An 18,357-nucleotide genomic window follows, 5' to 3' on the forward strand; every position below is an offset into this window, starting at 1 on the left:
GGTATTTGTGTTCAACATGTAAGAAGTAGAAAGTACAGGTATTTGGGTTCAACATGTAAGAAGTAGAAAGTTCAGGTATTTGTGTTCAACATGTAAGAAGTAGAAAGTACAGGTATTTGTGTTCAACATGTAAGAAGTAGAAAGTACAGGTATTTGAGTTCAACATGTTAGAAGTAGAAAGTACAGGTATTTGTGTTCAACATGTAAGAAGTAGAAAGTACAGGTATTTGGGTTCAACATGTAAGAAGTAGAAAGTTCAGGTATTTGGGTTCAACATGTAAGAAGTCAAAGTAAAAAGTCCTCAGAGTGGAGTAAAGTACTGATACCATAAAAATGTACTTAAGTACAGTAACGAAGTATTTGTACTCCACTACTTCCCACCTCTGCTTAATTGGTCAATTCCCAAGAGTGCGAAGCTAACCTTTAAATGGAATTTGTCAGATTGTTGTGACGACAGAGGAAATTGTGTACACGATATTCTTGCCTTTCTGTGTTAACATTTCCGCAACTAGAAGCCACCAAGGCTAACAATTTAGTAAGCCAGCAAGCAAGTAATGTTATGCTGGAAATGCAAACAAATAAAGACAGGAAAACACATGAGGAGCTGTTTACTGATGCGATAAATCATGTTCAGAAACAGGCTCATTTTCTCATAGACTTTGATAGAATCACACTTATTTTTGCGAAAAGTGAAAAAGGATATTTTACCCGTGCACAAACTGCAGCCGGAGCCCCTGGTCCGGTCCATTCTGTCTCTTCAGAGATCCCACCTGCTGCTTCTTCTCTCTGCTCTGCTGCCGCAACTGAGGAAGGTCCTCCTTATAAACCTGCAGGAAAACACAGAAACAACATACTGATGATTCAGCCCCTAGTTTAGCTGCTATAGGCTTAGACTGTCGGGGGACACCTTACTTCTTCCTCCTCTCTGTCTCTACCTGTGTACTCTCATGTTCCCAATAACCCAGCTTCCCCCAAATTGGTGTCTATCTACGCTGGGATCCGGAGTCGAGGCTGATCCTGAGTCGTGATCTGAGTCCTGGACTTCGAGTCGTGGCTGAACCTGTCTCTGCGGTCCTGCCTGACTTTCATCACACTACTTCCCTGATGGCTCCCACAGGATTGTTGACATCCTCGTGGATTCATCTTCTTATTATAGACACATGCATTTCCAAACATTCGGTCTACCTACGCTGTAAAAACTATTATCTCTTCGATTTACACACGGCATCTATTCCACGTCTGTCCGTCCTGGGAGAGGGATCCCTCCTCTGTTGCTCTCCCTGAGGTTTCTCCCATGTTCCCTTTAAACTGTGGGTTTTCTTCGGAAGTGTTTCCTTGTACGATGTGAGGGTCTAAGGACAGAGGGTCTAAGGACAGAGGGTCTAAGGACAGAGGGTCTAAGGACAGAGGGTCTAAGGACAGAGGGTGTCGTACTGTATCGTCATACTGATATTCTGTACACACTGTGAAGTCCAGTGAGACAAATGTAACGTTTGTGATATTGGGCTATATGAATACACATTGATTGATTGATTGCCTTTTTTAAAGCCTTACCAGGACGGCTAAAAAATAAATGTAAAACACATTAATATGACTTTATTTGATATTGGAGTTACCCAATTGTCCATCATAAAAAACATCCGTAAATCTGCTCAGTAATCATATAGTTGCTTCTTATGGCTGCAGAACTTGCCTGAGAATCGTAATTTGTTTAAGGTTTCTACAATATCAAAGCAATCCATGAAAGCTGTCCATAGATACAGGAGCTGCAAATAGCTCATTCTGCATACTTCTAAACACATATAGGGTTAGAATTAGTTTGGGGTTGTAAGCCAGAGCATAACACAGAGAATACATGCAACGTCACACTCACTGTTTAATGGATTTCCAAAACTAAGAGACTCTGATTAAGCCACAAACAGCAGCAACATGAAGCAGCTTATTTGCAAGTAAATGAGAAAATGTAACATGCATTCTCACAAACACACACACACACACACACACACACACACACACACACACACACACACACACACACACACACACACACAGACACACACACACACACACACACGCTCACACACACACACACACACACACACAGACACACACACACACACACACACACACACACACACACAGACACACACACACACACACACGCACACACACACACACACACACACACACACACACACACACACACACGCACACACACACACCCAAATAGAACATTGTTGCAGCAGCGGCTGGCGTTTGGAGATAAGGCGTGTTTTTTGGCATTGTTATGGCAACTGCATAATGGGAATAAAAAACGAGACACACGCACTCTGCAGTAAACGTTTAAACACCAGAGCTGCAGGAGGAGTGCAGTGCCTTGCTCATGGGTCAGTACCTGTCTGTCGTAGTTGATCTGTGTCTCTTGCTCAATGTCAGAGTCGAGCTCCGGGACGTCCGACACGTCGCTGTCTGACTCCTCGCTGTTCGAGTCCCCGTGACTGTCTGCAACACACACACACACACATACCATGTATACATCACTTCAGGGGACATTACATTGACTTACATGCATTTCCTGGAGACTTATCCTAACCTTAACCATAACCAACACATGCCTAACCCTAACCCTTACCCTAATCCTAACCCTAACCAAGTCTTCACCCTAAAATTAATGATCCCCCTCATGGGGACCTCCAATTTGTCCCCATAAGGGAGGCGAGTCCCCGCACGTGACTGTGTAAACAGATTTAGGTCCCCACAAGTATAGTAATGCTAGGACACACACACACACACACACACACACACACACACACACACACACATACTTATTATTATCTTCATTTCTGTTTGCATCACGTTTAAGTCATATTGTTTATCACTTCTGGCAATTGTCCCGTGGGTGTAGTTTATTGGTATTTAGCTCACCTGCTGGATGCTGGTTTTGGGGATATGATGTAGAGGAGAGGGTGAAATGCTCTGGAGTTGTATATTGTTTGTTTGTCGTCTTTATTAAACACCATTAGGGCCGTTTCTAACTTTTAGGGGGCCCTATTTTGTCAAACTACAATGGGGGGAATTCCGAAGCCTTTAAGATGATCTATGGAGATGCATCAATCTGTTACACTTTAAGAGGAAAACAGGCTAAATTCACGAAAACCTCTCAAATTCAAATTGGACATCTCAAGTTGACCCAAGCAATTGAAACTTACAGAAAATGATATTAAAAAGGTAAACCATCATCGGCAGACGTCACTCATTGGCTGACAGCCCAACGTTGATTTGGACTTTATTACCCCACAAACACAAGCCACAGCTTTGCTATCATCGCAGTTTAGTTGTGTTTATATCCTACTTTAGATTTTTAAGCATATAATGGGGGCTTGGCTGTATACAGATAAAGACGGCTAATTTTAATTCCCCCCAAATGTATTGAGGCTGAACCTGATCGTGGTTGCATCCGCATAGTCCGCGAGATGAGAGTAACACATGCGTCACTTCCGGGCAAAAATGACGGCTCCGCCCACTTTTGGGGAAATACAAAGCTGTCATTTGAATGGCGGTCAATTCAAATTCTGAAGTTTTTGCCAATCCGATCAGGAATTTAAGAAAACCGTGGATTTTTGGATCTTCAAAGAACCCGATTACGATGGCCAGACAGGCAAACAATTACATTAAATCATTGGAAATCGACGAGCGGGCTCGATATATGGTTAATAGCAGTTGGCGATCGATGTCCACAGATGAGAGTGACATCTACGTCACTTTACGGCCCCGCCCACTTTTGGGGGAATCCAACGCTGTCATTTGAACGGCGATCAAGCCTGAAGCCACAGAGCTCTTCTTTTACTGTCCTTTCTTCATAGAGGAAGTACAGAAACACGTAACTCTGGTTTATTTTAATGTTTGAGGTGCAATAAACGACACAGCAGCTTTTTGGCATGATAACACAATTATTTTCCGCCTCGCTCATGAGAGTAACAGCTGGCGAAATTACAGACTCGCCTACTGATTTTAATTTAACCATATATCGAGACCGATCGTCGATTTCCAATGATTTAATGTAATTGTTTGCCTGTCTGGCCATCGTAATCGGGCTCTTTGAAGATCAGAAAATCCACGGTTTTCTTTAAAGTGGACCTATCATTCTATATTTGCAAAATATATTGTAGGGCCATACCTATATAAAACATGTCTGTGAAGTTTTCTTTTCAAAATACCAAACAGATCACCCATTGTAGCCATGCCTCATACTGCTCAAACCCCTCTTTTGCAGCCCTGTTAGAGAAACGCAGATTTTGGGTCCTTAGCTTGAAAAAAAAAGAAAAGAGGAGGCGGAGCTAATGCCTGATCAGAATTCTACCGGAGATAAAGTTAAATTCTGCTGTGATAAAACGCCATCCTGTTCTAAACCACATCAAGGATTATCTCTGAAACAGTATGGAGCTCAAATACCTTTTCTCTTGCGGGTTTATCACAAGGTGAGTTCTTTTTTTATTTCCTGCTTTTTAAACACATGTGCTCTCCAGTACAGGTTAGCTCTGAGTGTTAGCGAGGCTAGCTAATGTAAACAAAGACGTCCAAAACACGTCAGGCATTGTTTCTGATATCAACTTTCTGTGGGTCCGCCGACGTCACCACGGATGAACGCGTCAGTTCGGATGTAAATCTGTATCCGCTCGTTGTACACCCGTTTTTAAAAGATTTGGGTACGGAGGAAAAGAGAGAGAAGGTTTTATTTTCTGACGCTGCGTGAGCTCCCTGACGCACCGGGGACACATATGTATTATAAAAGACATCACAAAGTGCATGTTGCATGATAGGTCCCCTTTCTGATCGGATTGGCAAAAACTTCAGAATTTGTATTGACCGCCATTCAAATGACAGCGTTGTTTTCCCCCAAAAGTGGGCGGGCCGTCATTTTCGCCCGGAAGTAGGAGGAGGAAACGGCCCTGAACACCATGGACTATAAATGACTACGGACTCTTATATGGAACGCGTCACAGCAAAGAGCATAGTTTCAGCCTCTCATAGCCTCTCATCACTCATGGGGAGTTTTTGCTGCTAAACTAATCCCTCCCTGCCTGCCCACCTTGGATGTTGATGTCCGGTCCTCCGTTCATGACTGACTCCGGGAGAAACCTCCACTGGAAGAGGGCGTGGTCGGCTCCGCCCGTCGTCAGCACCCACTGCAGGTCATGTGACCAGCGGACGTTAGTGACGTGTGCAGAGTGACCAATGTACTTCTTGAATTTGGCACCTTGGAAAAAACTGATATTTAGTAACATAACAGAGACAAAAAGAAAGTACAAATGTCTGGAGAAAATTAGGAGACTGCTGCAAAAAGATTATTTTTAATAGCGACAACCTAAGGAATCTTTGGGAGGAAGATGGATGGTCACAAGTTATTAAACAAAGCCAAAATGCTTGATTAGTTTTACCCCAGAATTCACCAAAATCACATTAGTACACCAAGTATTGGTCTTTAAACTTCTCCTGTTACAGCAATAGCATTGAGGTGGGTAATAAGTAATTCAGAGGGTAAAAAAAAGATACATTTGACTAAAACACATACCTTTAAAATGTAAAAATAATTTAGCAGTAATGTAACATTAAGGTTTTGATAAATGTAGAGACCTTTTATATTTGAGATGATATCAAGATAAAAGCAAAGACCTTCTATGTGTGGGAGTATATGAATCAGACCTTTTACATTTGAGCTCATATTTAAATAAAAGCAGAGACCTTTCCGGTGGCAGGGGAAGCGGAAGAGCTTAACGAGGCCGAGGTCGTCCCCGGTAACAAGCACGGCAGCTGACAGATTCGCGTCCACGGCGTTGATTTCCGTTAAATTGGAGTATTTTGGCCAGATGCCGCTGACGTCGGAGCCCAGGACGCCGCTCCAGGTCGCCCAGCTCTGACCTTTGACCTCCTCCTTACTGACCAACGGCTTCCCCACTGACAGAAAGGAAAACAGCGTGAGATATAGTATTTTTTATCTCTCTACATGTTGACAAGACAAGGCAAGTTTATGTATATAACCCATTTTGAAAACAAAGAAATTCTAGGTAAATAAATAGCTGTATAAGACAGAAGGAAGATAAAAGGACATTTTAATTTTAATCTTACGCACTGTTGAAGTGGAGTTGCAGTTGTGGTTTCTCTTTTTGTATATTTTTTGTTAAATATTTTGTGGAGATAATAAAAATGTTGTTATGTTACATCAGAAACCCACATAGTCTCCGACAATCATGAGTGTGTGTGTGTGTGTGTTCTTCAGTATGCTTCGTCATCTAAAGATGTTTTAGGAACCCGTCTTTCCCCTTGTCAAATTATGATTTTATCTCAATGTATTTGGATTTTCCTTCATAAAAAAAGAAATGTACCTTCAGAGAAAGGATGTTTTTTAATTTGTAAACATTTCATATTAAGATTTTTTTCATATTGACATAATGATGAACAGCCTGGTACCTTAAAGGTCACCTGTCATACTATTTGTAGGCAATGGCAATAGGGCTCAGATATATAAAATATATAAAAAACATGTCTATGAAGTGTTTTGCTCAAAATACCAAACAGATCACTCATTCTAGCCACGCCTCATATCCCTCTATTTCACTTCCTGTTTCAAAAGTGCTGATTTGGGGATAAAGCTTTTTAAAAAAAGGAGGGGTCTGAGCTGATGCGGGACCCGGCAGCTACTGTCTAAACTAAATGCTGCCATATCATGGATTATCAAGGATTCTCTCTGAAACAGTTTGGAGCTCAAAGGCTTTCTCTCTTGCCGGTTATACCACAAGGTGAGTTCCTTTTTACTTCCTGCTTCTTCACACACATGCTCTCCAGTACAGGTTAGCTCTGAGTGTTAGCGATGCTAATGTAAACACCGACCATATTACGTCCAAAACAGTCGGGCATTGTTTCTGATAGCAACGTTTCTGATTGGGCCGTGGGTCCACATTTCAGATATTACGTCATATCGGACTCAAATCTGGATCAGCTTGGATCAGATCCGTTGTAGCTCCGTTTTTAGAGATTTGGGTACGGAGGAAAAGAGAGAGGGTTTTATTTTCTGACGCTGCGTGAGTTCCCTGACGCACCGGGGACACATGTTTATGTATAAACGACATCAAAAAGTGCATTTTGCATGATAGGTCCCCTTTAAGAGTTCTTCTTGCCATATAAGGTAAACAAATGCTCTCTAAAATTCAGATTATTCTGTTCTCACTGGGCATGAGGTAGAAGAATCGTTCTCCTGCTCCGTCGTTGGTCTGCAGGATTTTACTGTCCAGAGACCAGTCCAGGTGAGTGATGAAGCTGGAGGAGTTACTGTTACACTCTCCTACCTGCACACACACAGGACATAATCAAATAACAAATTAAGGTTCAAACAGTCAAAGGCTTTCTACAATGGAGAAACTGTCACAAACCTTATTTCCCTCCAGGAGAAATAAAGTATTTTGATTTTAACTTCAAGACATTTTTGGTTGCTTTTTCAAATGTATTTTTCCCGTTTTAATCAGCACTAGGGAAGGGCTATGATCTAGCTCCATTATCTTTAGAAAAGTCAGACAACTCTATATATCCTTTATTTAACCAGGTAAAAAGTGTCATTGAGATTAAAATCTCTTTTTCAAGAGCGACCTGGCTAAGAAGGGCAGCATGAACAAAGTTACAACAGATAAAACACAGACAATACAGGCAGATGAATACAGTGGTCGTAAAACACAAATGAAATGGCACATTAACCAGTCACAGTCAAATGCAAGACCTTTTTTAAGACCCTTTCCATACATTTTAAGACCTCATCGCCACTTTGAGTTTTAACCGGTTACATTGGCGACACACTTTACCTCACATTGACTATATACAGTATTGATTGTCCTTCCTCCTTATCTTCCAACTATTTGGACGCAGACTTGCATTTCTCCATAACGATGATTGTTTAACAACCGGCGTAAACGGACCTTCGCGCGCTATCAAGCAGTGAGCGTGCGATGTCCTGTTCAGATGACGTCAAATCCAACGGGATCATACTTGTCAACCTTGAGCCCTCAGAAATCGGGAGCATTTCAAAACCACCGCAAGGGGGGGGGGGAGGAGGGTGCTAGTGGATCATCGCCGGAGCTGTATTAGATTAACATTAACATGCTTATTGTAGTGGTAAGTGCACTGCCTTGCGGCCTGTAGCACCATCCTTGATGGAGCATATGTGTGGGCTGGACCTGTATTTTACAGGAAAGGAGTGAGCAGAGGGTCGTGTTGTCGATTCTGCTAAAGAGACGTGCTACCATGGAAACCAAACAATGGTGTAGCTGTATTAAAGTTTGAGTGGAAACAGTCGTTAGTAAATCTGATTTTGTCAGAAATCGGGAGAAATGCGGGAGAAATATGACCCCGGGAGGAAATCGGGAGTCTCCCGCGAAAATCGGGAGGGTTGGCAAGTATGAACGGGATGCCATAAATAAACTACACAGAATCACACTACACACCTACGCAATGATTACATTCAGGCAGACTGTAGAATACAACCTCTTTGGACAATTTATATACTTATTGAAAACAAGCTACAAAATGGAATACCTTGGAAAATGCCCTTTAATACTTTTTAATAGCCTTCATTTTCGCTAAATTTATTTATCAACTTTTAATACTTTTTAAGACCCCGCGGACCCCCTGAGTCAATATGAAAATAAAAGAAACTATTATAAATCATAAAAAACTGGCAAAATGTAAAACGACTTCAATTAAGGGATATACGAGCAATCACATCGACCAATGGATTCTTGTTCTCTGTCCTTTAAGATGGACTTAAACTCCCCCAAAGTGATCAAAGCTGACAGTTTCAGCTCCTTCTGTACCCAAGCAAAATGGGCAGCATATTTAAAAGCTTTTTTACCCAGTTCTGTTCTCACTGTAGGAACCAGCATCTGAATACAATCTTGGGAGCGCAGGCCATATAGACTTAGTTTTGTACACATATGTGCAAACTCTACTGACGATATCTCCAAAACCCTGCATCTCACACCAACACCCTGTAGATTTATAGATAGCACTATGAAAAATACTTTGTTATAAATCCTTCCTTATGTTTTGGTAATAACCTCCTTCCTTACCTTCTTGTATCTCTGGGCGACAGCGTAGATGTCCACTAATCCGTCGTTGGAGCCGACAGCGATGTACGCTCCGTCCGGAGAAAACTTCATCTCATGGATCACCTCCTTCCTGTCCTTGATGTGGACCACCTCCGTCATGTCTCTAAACAAACAAACAAAAAACAACAACACTCTGTAAATGGCTCAGTACAACTAATCTATCAGCAGTGGTAGAATGAAGAACATTTAATCACGTACTTAAGTATTCAATTGAGGTACTTAAGCACCATTTTATGTTTACTTTATACTTCCACTCCACTAAACCTCAGAGGTAAATATCATACTTTCTACTACATTTAAAAGATACCTGTAGTTTTAACATATTTAACATGATGGACCAGTACTCTACAAACTCTAATGAGCAATTAGTGACATTTGTGTATGTAAAGTGTTACCACAACATGATTTAAAAACTAATCTAGAATTATGTTTCTGAGGATGAGGCACAAGGGGAGTTAGCAGAGCTTTTCTCGTGTGTGTGTGTGTGTGTGTGTGTGTGTGAGTGTGTGAGTGTGTGTGTTACCTGACTCTCAGCACAGTGAAGGATCCGTCCTTCATGCCCAGAGCCAGCTGGTATCCGTCCACGCTGAAGGCCACGCTCCGCACCGCCTCCTCCATGTTGCAGCGAGCGATGAGGGCGTGATCCACCAGACTCCACAACCTGAGACACACACACACGCACGCACGCACACACTACACACACACACACACACACACACACACACACACACGCACACGCACACGCACACACATTTATAGAGATATGGAGCCACTGTGTCACATAACAGGACAGCTTTTGAAAATAAATTAGACTTTTCAAAATGTTCATATGAAAATAGAAAACAATAAATCCAATAAAAAGAGGTGTGTCTTATTTGTCCAGTGAATTAATACAATCCTGCATTTATTTGAAGTCATAAGGTCACATGCGATGGACACTATTGAACAAAATCTAAGTTTTTATTTACAGAAAAAGCAAAATATTCAATAAAATACCTAATAAATATATAAAAAACTGCATTGATTTGGAACATGAGCTTCAAAAACTTCAGTTTCTTCTTTAAAATATTCATATGAAACAGAAAAAAGTCCAATAAAAAGAGGTCTTATTTGGCTAATGCAATTAAAACAACGCTGTATTGATTATAAGCTAAAGGTCAAATGACATCAGACCCATTGAAAAAACTGAATTGATCTTCTATTAAAATAATTTAGTTAAATCAATTCATGATGCACAAGTTACCCCACAAGACACATTTGTCATAATGTTTTTCCCCGCATTATTTTCACTAATATGGGCAAGGTATTCCAAATAACAGTAATTTATCGATAATTGAAATCCTATTGTGAAGGGCTTGGATTGCCAACAGTCTGTGAAACTAAGGAAGATCGCAGTGAATTTCTGTTGAAAGTCCAACCTGAACCTAACTTCCCCTCGTTGGCAGATCTCTTCTCACTGACCTGACGGAGCGGTCGTCGCTGCCGGTGACGGCCAGAGGTTTTTTGGGGTGAACGTCCAGCGCCCAGAGCTCTCCCTCGCTGTGACCCTGCATGATCAGCAGGGGCTTGTCCCGATCCCGCACCATCACCTGCACACACACACACACACACACACACACACACACACACACACACACACACACACACACACACACACACACACACACACACACACACACACACACACACACACACACACACACACACACACACACACACACACACACACACACACACACACACACACACACACACACACACAAAGCTTTTGTTGTCATGTGTTAATAGCTACAGTGTAGTTATGACAATGAAAATCTTAGGTCACAGGCTCCTCCAACAGGGCAACGACAATAAAACAGATAATAGTGCAAGTAAATAGAATATAAATAGTGCAGAATAGTCTATACAGTATATAGAGCAGAAATAATGCAGACATGAGAACAAGGTAAACATTTTTACTGATACTAATCAATCATTAAATTCCCCAAGATGATTCCTTTCATTCAGACAATAATATTTTGTATTAGAAGTTTTCTTGAATTCATTTCTTTACTTTTAGCTTCTCATTTCTTAATAGTGCTCCAGAAGTCACGTGACCCTTACTACAACAAACCATGTCATGTGACTCGATGACTGTAAATCAATGCAGCATTATATCATTACAAAGGACACAGCTTTGTAGACTAATTATTATACGTACAGGACAATATTTAAGATACTTTGAACTTAAACTTTGAATACTCAACTTTAACTATGTGTTTAAAACAGGACAATTTACGTGTATTGCTTATGCACATATATATTTTCGACTCCTCTCTCACCTCAAAGATCTCGCTGTCCTGCGTTCCTGCCAGGATCCGGTCGGCCCGCCAGCAGACGCTGCGAATAGATAAAGCTGGAAGAGGAAGAGAGAATAGAGAGAGGATTCATTCAGCTGTCAGAATATCTGGAGAAACAGCTCTGCTTTGTGCTCAGTGTTGAGACAGATGTTGAGGAGGTTATTGAGTTAAAGAAGAAGAGAACAGGCTGGAAATGTGAAGCTCCTGTAGTTCTCTCTCGTTTAGAGAATATTAAATCTAGCTGGAAGTCAAGAAAGTGCTAAAAACAGGAAACCAGAGCGATGATTATTGTTTTTGATTTGCTTAGCTCTCATTAACTCACTTTCCTCACTGTGTTGTATTGCTGAGCTGCAGGAGAAGGACCGCAACACAAAGAGACCGTTTCCTAGTACTTTTGAATTGAATTAAATAAAAGCTATTTATCTTACACGGTTTGAGGATTTTGTGTGCAAAATATTAGATATAAATGAAGTTTGGACAAATATTTTCTCCATTTAACTGTAAATACTGTAAAAAAGGAATAATTTTGTAACTTCTGTCAAGACAGGAGGATGTCACGCACACACACACACACACACACACACACACACACACACACACACACACACACACACACACACACACACACACACACACACACACACACACACACACACACACACACACACACACACACACACACACACACACACACACACACACTCACACACACACACTTTGTTCCCTCTCCTGTTCCCCAGGATCTAAAATGAGATTAGCAGAGCCTGGTGTTCGTCCGTCAGAGCTTTCCTGTCGCTGAGAGCAGGACCCAGCATCAGAGGTTTCCTGTAACTTTGTTAGAAACACCTCTCTGCGGAGTCAGGAGCCAAAACAACCTGAAACCAGATCGGTTTATGGAGCAAATTGCAAGATTTACGGTGTCGGAAGGACCTCTGATATGTTATCTGAGAGGTGTTGATAGCAGCCAGAGAGGAAAGGCTTCTGCAGAATGTGAGAAAATACAGATTATCACCTGCTTTCATTTCACGTTGACACCTCCTCGTCCTCCTCACTCTCTGCTCCTGAGACTTTGGTTTATTGGTGTTTGTTCTGCTGCTCACTGAGGTTTTGTTTATTCTCATATTGCTCGAACATCTGTCAGCAGTGCTGGAGCGCAGCCATGATGACAAATTAAATCATGCTTTTCTTGTCTGGCTTGAATACAAACAGGTCTTTTTTTTAAGGTATAAGGTTTAAATATATAAAAACGACTGAACCTATTTTTACGTTTTCTATGTATGTTATGTTTTGTTGAGTTGTGTACACATTATCCCAAATGTGTCAGAGAGATGTGTCATTTGAATCATCATAGTGGAGTGTTTCATCAGATGCTGTATTAGAGACATTGTAGGGGGAAACAAATAGTACTAAACTCATTTTAAATAAATAAAGAGATGGTTTAATATTCCTGGAAAAAAATGTTTGTAGATTAAAGTGGATTATTTAGGGACACAAAGACATTAAAATACTCATAAATGTATGCTTTTTGGGGGTTTTCCTTCACTCTAGTGTGTTATACAATAATTTTGGTGCATGTAAATGGTCTGCAAAGGCTAAAATCCCTGTGTTCTCTCCCAAGGGAGTTTCTCTCCCAACTGGGCTCTGGTTTCAGACAGAGGGTGAAAAGAGGTGCTGCAGCACAGACAGTATGAGAAACATAACGAGTTACACCTGAACATCAGCAGGAGAGGACTTTTTAAAGTAGAGACACTACATACTGATATACACCCGAACATCAGCAGGAGAGGACTCTTTAAAGTAGAGACACTACATACTGATATACACCTGAACATCAGCAGGAGAGGACTCTTTAAAGTAGAGACACTACATACTGATATACACCTGAACATCAGCAGGAGAGGACTCTTTAAAGTAGAGACACTACATACTGATATACACCTGAACATCAGCAGGAGAGGACTCTTTAAAGTAGAGACACTACATACTGATATACACCTGAACATCAGCAGGAGAGGACTCTTTAAAGTAGAGACACTACATACTGATATACACCTGAACATTAGCAGGAGAGGACTCTTTAAAGTAGAGACACTACATACTGATATACACCTGAACATCAGCAGGAGAGGACTCTTTAAAGTAGAGACTCTACATACTGATATACACCTGAACATCAGCAGGAGAGGACTCTTTAAAGTAGAGACACTACATACTGATATACACCTGAACATCAGCAGGAGAGGACTCTTTAAAGTAGAGACACTGCATACTGATATACACCTGAACATTAGCAGGAGAGGACTCTTTAAAGTAGAGACACTACATACTGATATACACCTGAACATCAGCAGGAGAGGACTCTTTAAAGTAGAGACTCTACATACTGATATACACCTGAACATCAGCAGGAGAGGACTCTTTAAAGTAGAGACACTACATACTGATACACCTGAACATCAGCAGGAGAGAACTCTTTAAAGTAGAGACACTACATACTGATATACACCTGAACATCAGCAGGAGAGGACTCTTTAAAGTAGAGACACTACATACTGATATACACCTGAACATCAGCAGGAGAGGACTCTTTAAAGTAGAGACACTACATACTGATATACACCTGAACATCAGCAGGAGAGGACTCTTTAAAGTAGAGACACTACACACTGATATACACCTGAACATCAGCAGGAGAGGACTCTTTAAAGTAGAGACACTACACACTGATATACACCTGAACATCAGCAGGAGAGGACTCTTTAAAGTAGAGACACTATATACTGATATACACCTGAACATCAGCAGGAGAGGACTCTTTAAAGTAGAGACACTATATACTGATATACACCTGAACATCAGCAGGAGAGGACTCTTTAAAGTAGAGACACTACATACTGATATACACCTGAACATCAGCAGGAGAGGACTCTTTAAAGTAGAGACACTACACACTGATATACACCTGAACATCAGCAGGAGAGGACTCTTTAAAGTAGAGACACTACATACTGATATACACCTGAACATCAGCAGGAGAGGACTCTTTAAAGTAGAGACACTACATACTGATATACACCTGAACATCAGCAAGAGAGGACTCTTTAAAGTAGAGACACTACATACTGATATACACCTGAACATTAGCAGGAGAGGACTCTTTAAAGTAGAGACACTACACACTGATATACACCTGAACATCAGCAGGAGAGGACTCTTTAAAGTAGAGACACTACATACTGATATACACCTGAACATCAGCAGGAGAGGACTCTTTAAAGTAGAGACACTACATACTGATATACACCTGAACATCAGCAGGAGAGGACTCTTTAAAGTAGAGACACTACATACTGATATACACCTGAACATCAGCAGGAGAGGACTCTTTAAAGTAGAGACACTACATACTGATACACCTGACCATCAGCAGGAGAGGACTCTTTAAAGTAGAGACACTACATACTGATATACACCTGATCATCAGCAGGAGAGGACTCTTTAAAGTAGAGACACTACATACTGATACACCTGAACATCAGCAGGAGAGGACTCTTTAAAGTAGAGACACTACATACTGATATACACCTGAACATCAGCAGGAGAGGACTCTTTAAAGTAGAGACACTACATACTGATATACACCTGAACATCAGCAGGAGAGGACTCTTTAAAGTAGAGACACTACATACTGATACACCTGAACATCAGCAGGAGAGGACTCTTTAATAGTTAGAGTGAATAACCTCAATGGCATTCAGGAGTTTCAACATTCACCCTCTCTGGGCTTTTTCATGAAATTCACAAACTTTTACACCCCCAGCTCTCCTGAAAACTTCCTCTCAAAAACTTTCAGAAGAGAAACTGAAAATCAGGTCAGACCTGTCAATCTTCTCCCACAAATATCTTCAGAGAGAAAAGATAGATACTGAAATAGAGGTGAATGATGCGAGTTATCACCTCCTCTGCAACTTTTTCTAAAGCGCCTCAACCTTCAACTAACAAAGGAGTCTGAGACTGAATGAGGAGGATGACGTGCAGAGTTTGCCTTTAGCAACAGAGATGTGGTGATATTTCACCTCTGTGGGTTTAAATAGGGTTTGAAGCAAAGGTTTATAAAAGGGTTACACAAAAAGACAGAAAGGCCAGAGCTCTCATTAAGAGAAGAGCTTGACATGTCTCACACAGACACACAACAAATATAGTGAGAGATATCTTCCAGCTGTTAAACGTTTAAAAAATAAATCAGGGTTATCAGGTAACGTTACTTTTCAGTAGCATTGCTAACCATGCTAACGTTACTTTTCAGTAGCATTGCTAACCATGCTAACGTTACTTTTCAGTAGCATTGCTAACCATGTTAACGTTACTTTTCAGTAGCATTGCTAACCATGCTAACGTTACTTTTCAGTAGCATTGCTAACCATGCTAACGTTACTTTTCAGTAGCATTGCTAACCATGCTAACGTTACTTATCAGTAGCATTGCTAACTATGCTAACGTCACTTTTTGCGTACTTTTCAGTCGCATTGCTAACCATGCTAACGTTACCTTTCAGTAGCATTGCTAATGCTATGCTAACGTCACTTTTTGCGTACTTTTCAGTAGCATTGCTAACCATGCTAATGTTACTTTTCAGTAGCATTGCTAACCATGCTAATGTTACTTTTCAGTAGCATTGCTAAACCATGCTAACATTACTTTCAGTAGCATTGCTAACTATGCTAACGTCACTTTTCAGTAGCATTGCTAACCATGCTAATGTTACTTTTCAGTAGCATTGCTAACCATGCTAATGTTACTTTTCAGTAGCATTGCTAACCATGCTAATGTTACTTTTCAGTAGCATTGCTAACCATGCTAATGTTGCTTTTCAGTAGCATTGCTAACCATGCTAACATTACTTTCAGTAGCATTGCTAAGACTGAGACTCCTGAAGCCAGACACATATAAAGGATCTATATTGTCCATTCAAACACAATTAATATCATATTTTAGCTGTTTTTTATAGTTTTTTTTATTGCTGAGTACCTTTGTACCCCTGCTCGGCCTCTCGAAGGTCGATCTTGGTGATGGGTTTGAAGTCTGGGTCCCAAAGTCTGATGCAGCCGTCTCTGCCTCCTGTGGCGAAACCTTCCTCACAGGAATACATGCTGAAGATACCGGCCTGAACACACACACACGCACACACACACACACACACACACACACACACCACACACCACACACACACCACACACACACACACACACACACACACACACACACCACACACACACACACACACACACACACACACACCACACACACACACACACACACACACACCAATTAATATTTCTGCAAACTGAATATTTTGTGGCTGATTTCTTTAAACTTTAATTCATAAATAGGATATAGGTCTGTTTTGTGATTTATTTTATTCCTTTCGCAGCAGATTCCAATTAAATGATTGGAAAACTTAAGTGGAAAGTTTCTTAACAGGCATATAAAGTGTTTTAACAAAATAAATATACACGATACCACATTTAATGGCAACATATGGTAAACACAGTTGTTGAGGCAGATCCAGGCATAATAAACTGAGCTCAATTATTTTACTGCACTTCATATAAAGGCTTGAGCCAACAGGAATAGATATTCTGCTGGTGAACTGACAAGAGGAACGTGTTTTTGACTGAAGCTTTATTTATTTTAATGAATTTAAAAACGTACCCCATGTGCAGCCTGGACGGTTCGGATGAGGTTGAGCAGCTTCCAGACGTAAATGTCTCCGTTGAGCGCCCCAGAGTACGTGAGGTCATCTTTAGCCGACGCCAGGCACAGGATGGTCTGCAGGTCGCCCGTCTTCCCAAAAATCCCTCGCTTTGGAGTGAGAGCGTTTCCACACAGAGACCAGAACTACAGAGACAGAGGGGGGACACTTTCAGACAGATAACAAGAGACACTACAGGTGAATAGGGTACAACACTTTTTACATTTTTGTATTGTTTATGTTCGCACCACCAGACACCAAAGCAAATTCCTTGTATGTGTAAACGTACCTGGCAATAAACTTGATTCTGATTCTTATCCTGAAAATGTAACTAATAGATTTCACCATCAAACGTCCCCAGTTCATTACCTTAAACAAGGCTTTGTGTAATGCTATCATGCTATTTCTACAGTCCCAAATATTTAAAGCTGCTGAAAAACACCTAGATGTGTTTTAATTACTATCTTTCCACCTGGAGCTGTATTTACGTGTGTGTGTGTGTGTGTGTATTAGTTTATGTGTGTGTTTTAATTTAAGTGTGTGTGTTGTATTACCTTGATGTGTTTGACTCCACAGCTCACCAGACGGCTCTGTTGACACGGATCCCAACTGACGTCAAAAATCTGGAGGACAGAGAAGATGTTATTACACACACACACACTGTCGCATGCACACACACACTGACGCACACACACACACACACACACACTGATACATGCACACACACACACACACACACACTGACGCACACACACACACACACACACACACACACACACACACACACACACACACACTGACGCATGCACACACACGCACACACACACACACACAAATACCATGTATACATAACTTCAGGGGACATTACATTGACTTACATGCATGTCCTGGAGAATTATCCTAACCTTAACCATAACCAAACATATGCCTAACCCTAACCCTTACCCTCAACCTAACCAAGTCTTCACCCTAAAATTAATGATTCCCCTCATGGGGACCTCCATTTTGTCCCCATACTGTATGTGACTGTGTAAACAGATGTAGGTCCCCACAAGTATAGTAATGCTAGGCCACACACACACACACACACACACACACACACACACACACACAC

The 18,357-nt window shown here is 41.1% G+C and overlaps 1 protein-coding gene across 5 annotated transcripts in view; it reads right to left on the minus strand.

The window, feature by feature from the left end:
• The window catches only part of LOC117553456 (echinoderm microtubule-associated protein-like 6), a 71,019-nt gene that overhangs the window by 29,291 nt on the left and 23,371 nt on the right, over nt 1-18,357 (minus strand). For all 5 annotated transcript variants that reach the window (XM_034227386.1, XM_034227390.1, XM_034227387.1 and 2 more), the window contains 12 exons: nt 17,798-17,866; nt 17,204-17,389; nt 16,520-16,655; nt 11,474-11,547; nt 10,614-10,741; nt 9,676-9,813; nt 9,114-9,255; nt 7,226-7,343; nt 5,743-5,955; nt 5,090-5,257; nt 2,396-2,502; nt 709-827 (listed from right to left, as the gene is read on the minus strand). In XM_034227386.1, coding sequence (XP_034083277.1) covers nt 709-827; nt 2,396-2,502; nt 5,090-5,257; nt 5,743-5,955; nt 7,226-7,343; nt 9,114-9,255; nt 9,676-9,813; nt 10,614-10,741; nt 11,474-11,547; nt 16,520-16,655; nt 17,204-17,389; nt 17,798-17,866 — 1,598 coding nt within the window. The remainder of the gene's footprint in view (nt 1-708; nt 828-2,395; nt 2,503-5,089; nt 5,258-5,742; nt 5,956-7,225; nt 7,344-9,113; nt 9,256-9,675; nt 9,814-10,613; nt 10,742-11,473; nt 11,548-16,519; nt 16,656-17,203; nt 17,390-17,797; nt 17,867-18,357) is intronic.

The sequence above is a fragment of the Gymnodraco acuticeps genome, unplaced genomic scaffold, assembly GCF_902827175.1.
Source record: "Gymnodraco acuticeps unplaced genomic scaffold, fGymAcu1.1, whole genome shotgun sequence".
NCBI lineage: Eukaryota > Metazoa > Chordata > Actinopteri > Perciformes > Bathydraconidae > Gymnodraco > Gymnodraco acuticeps.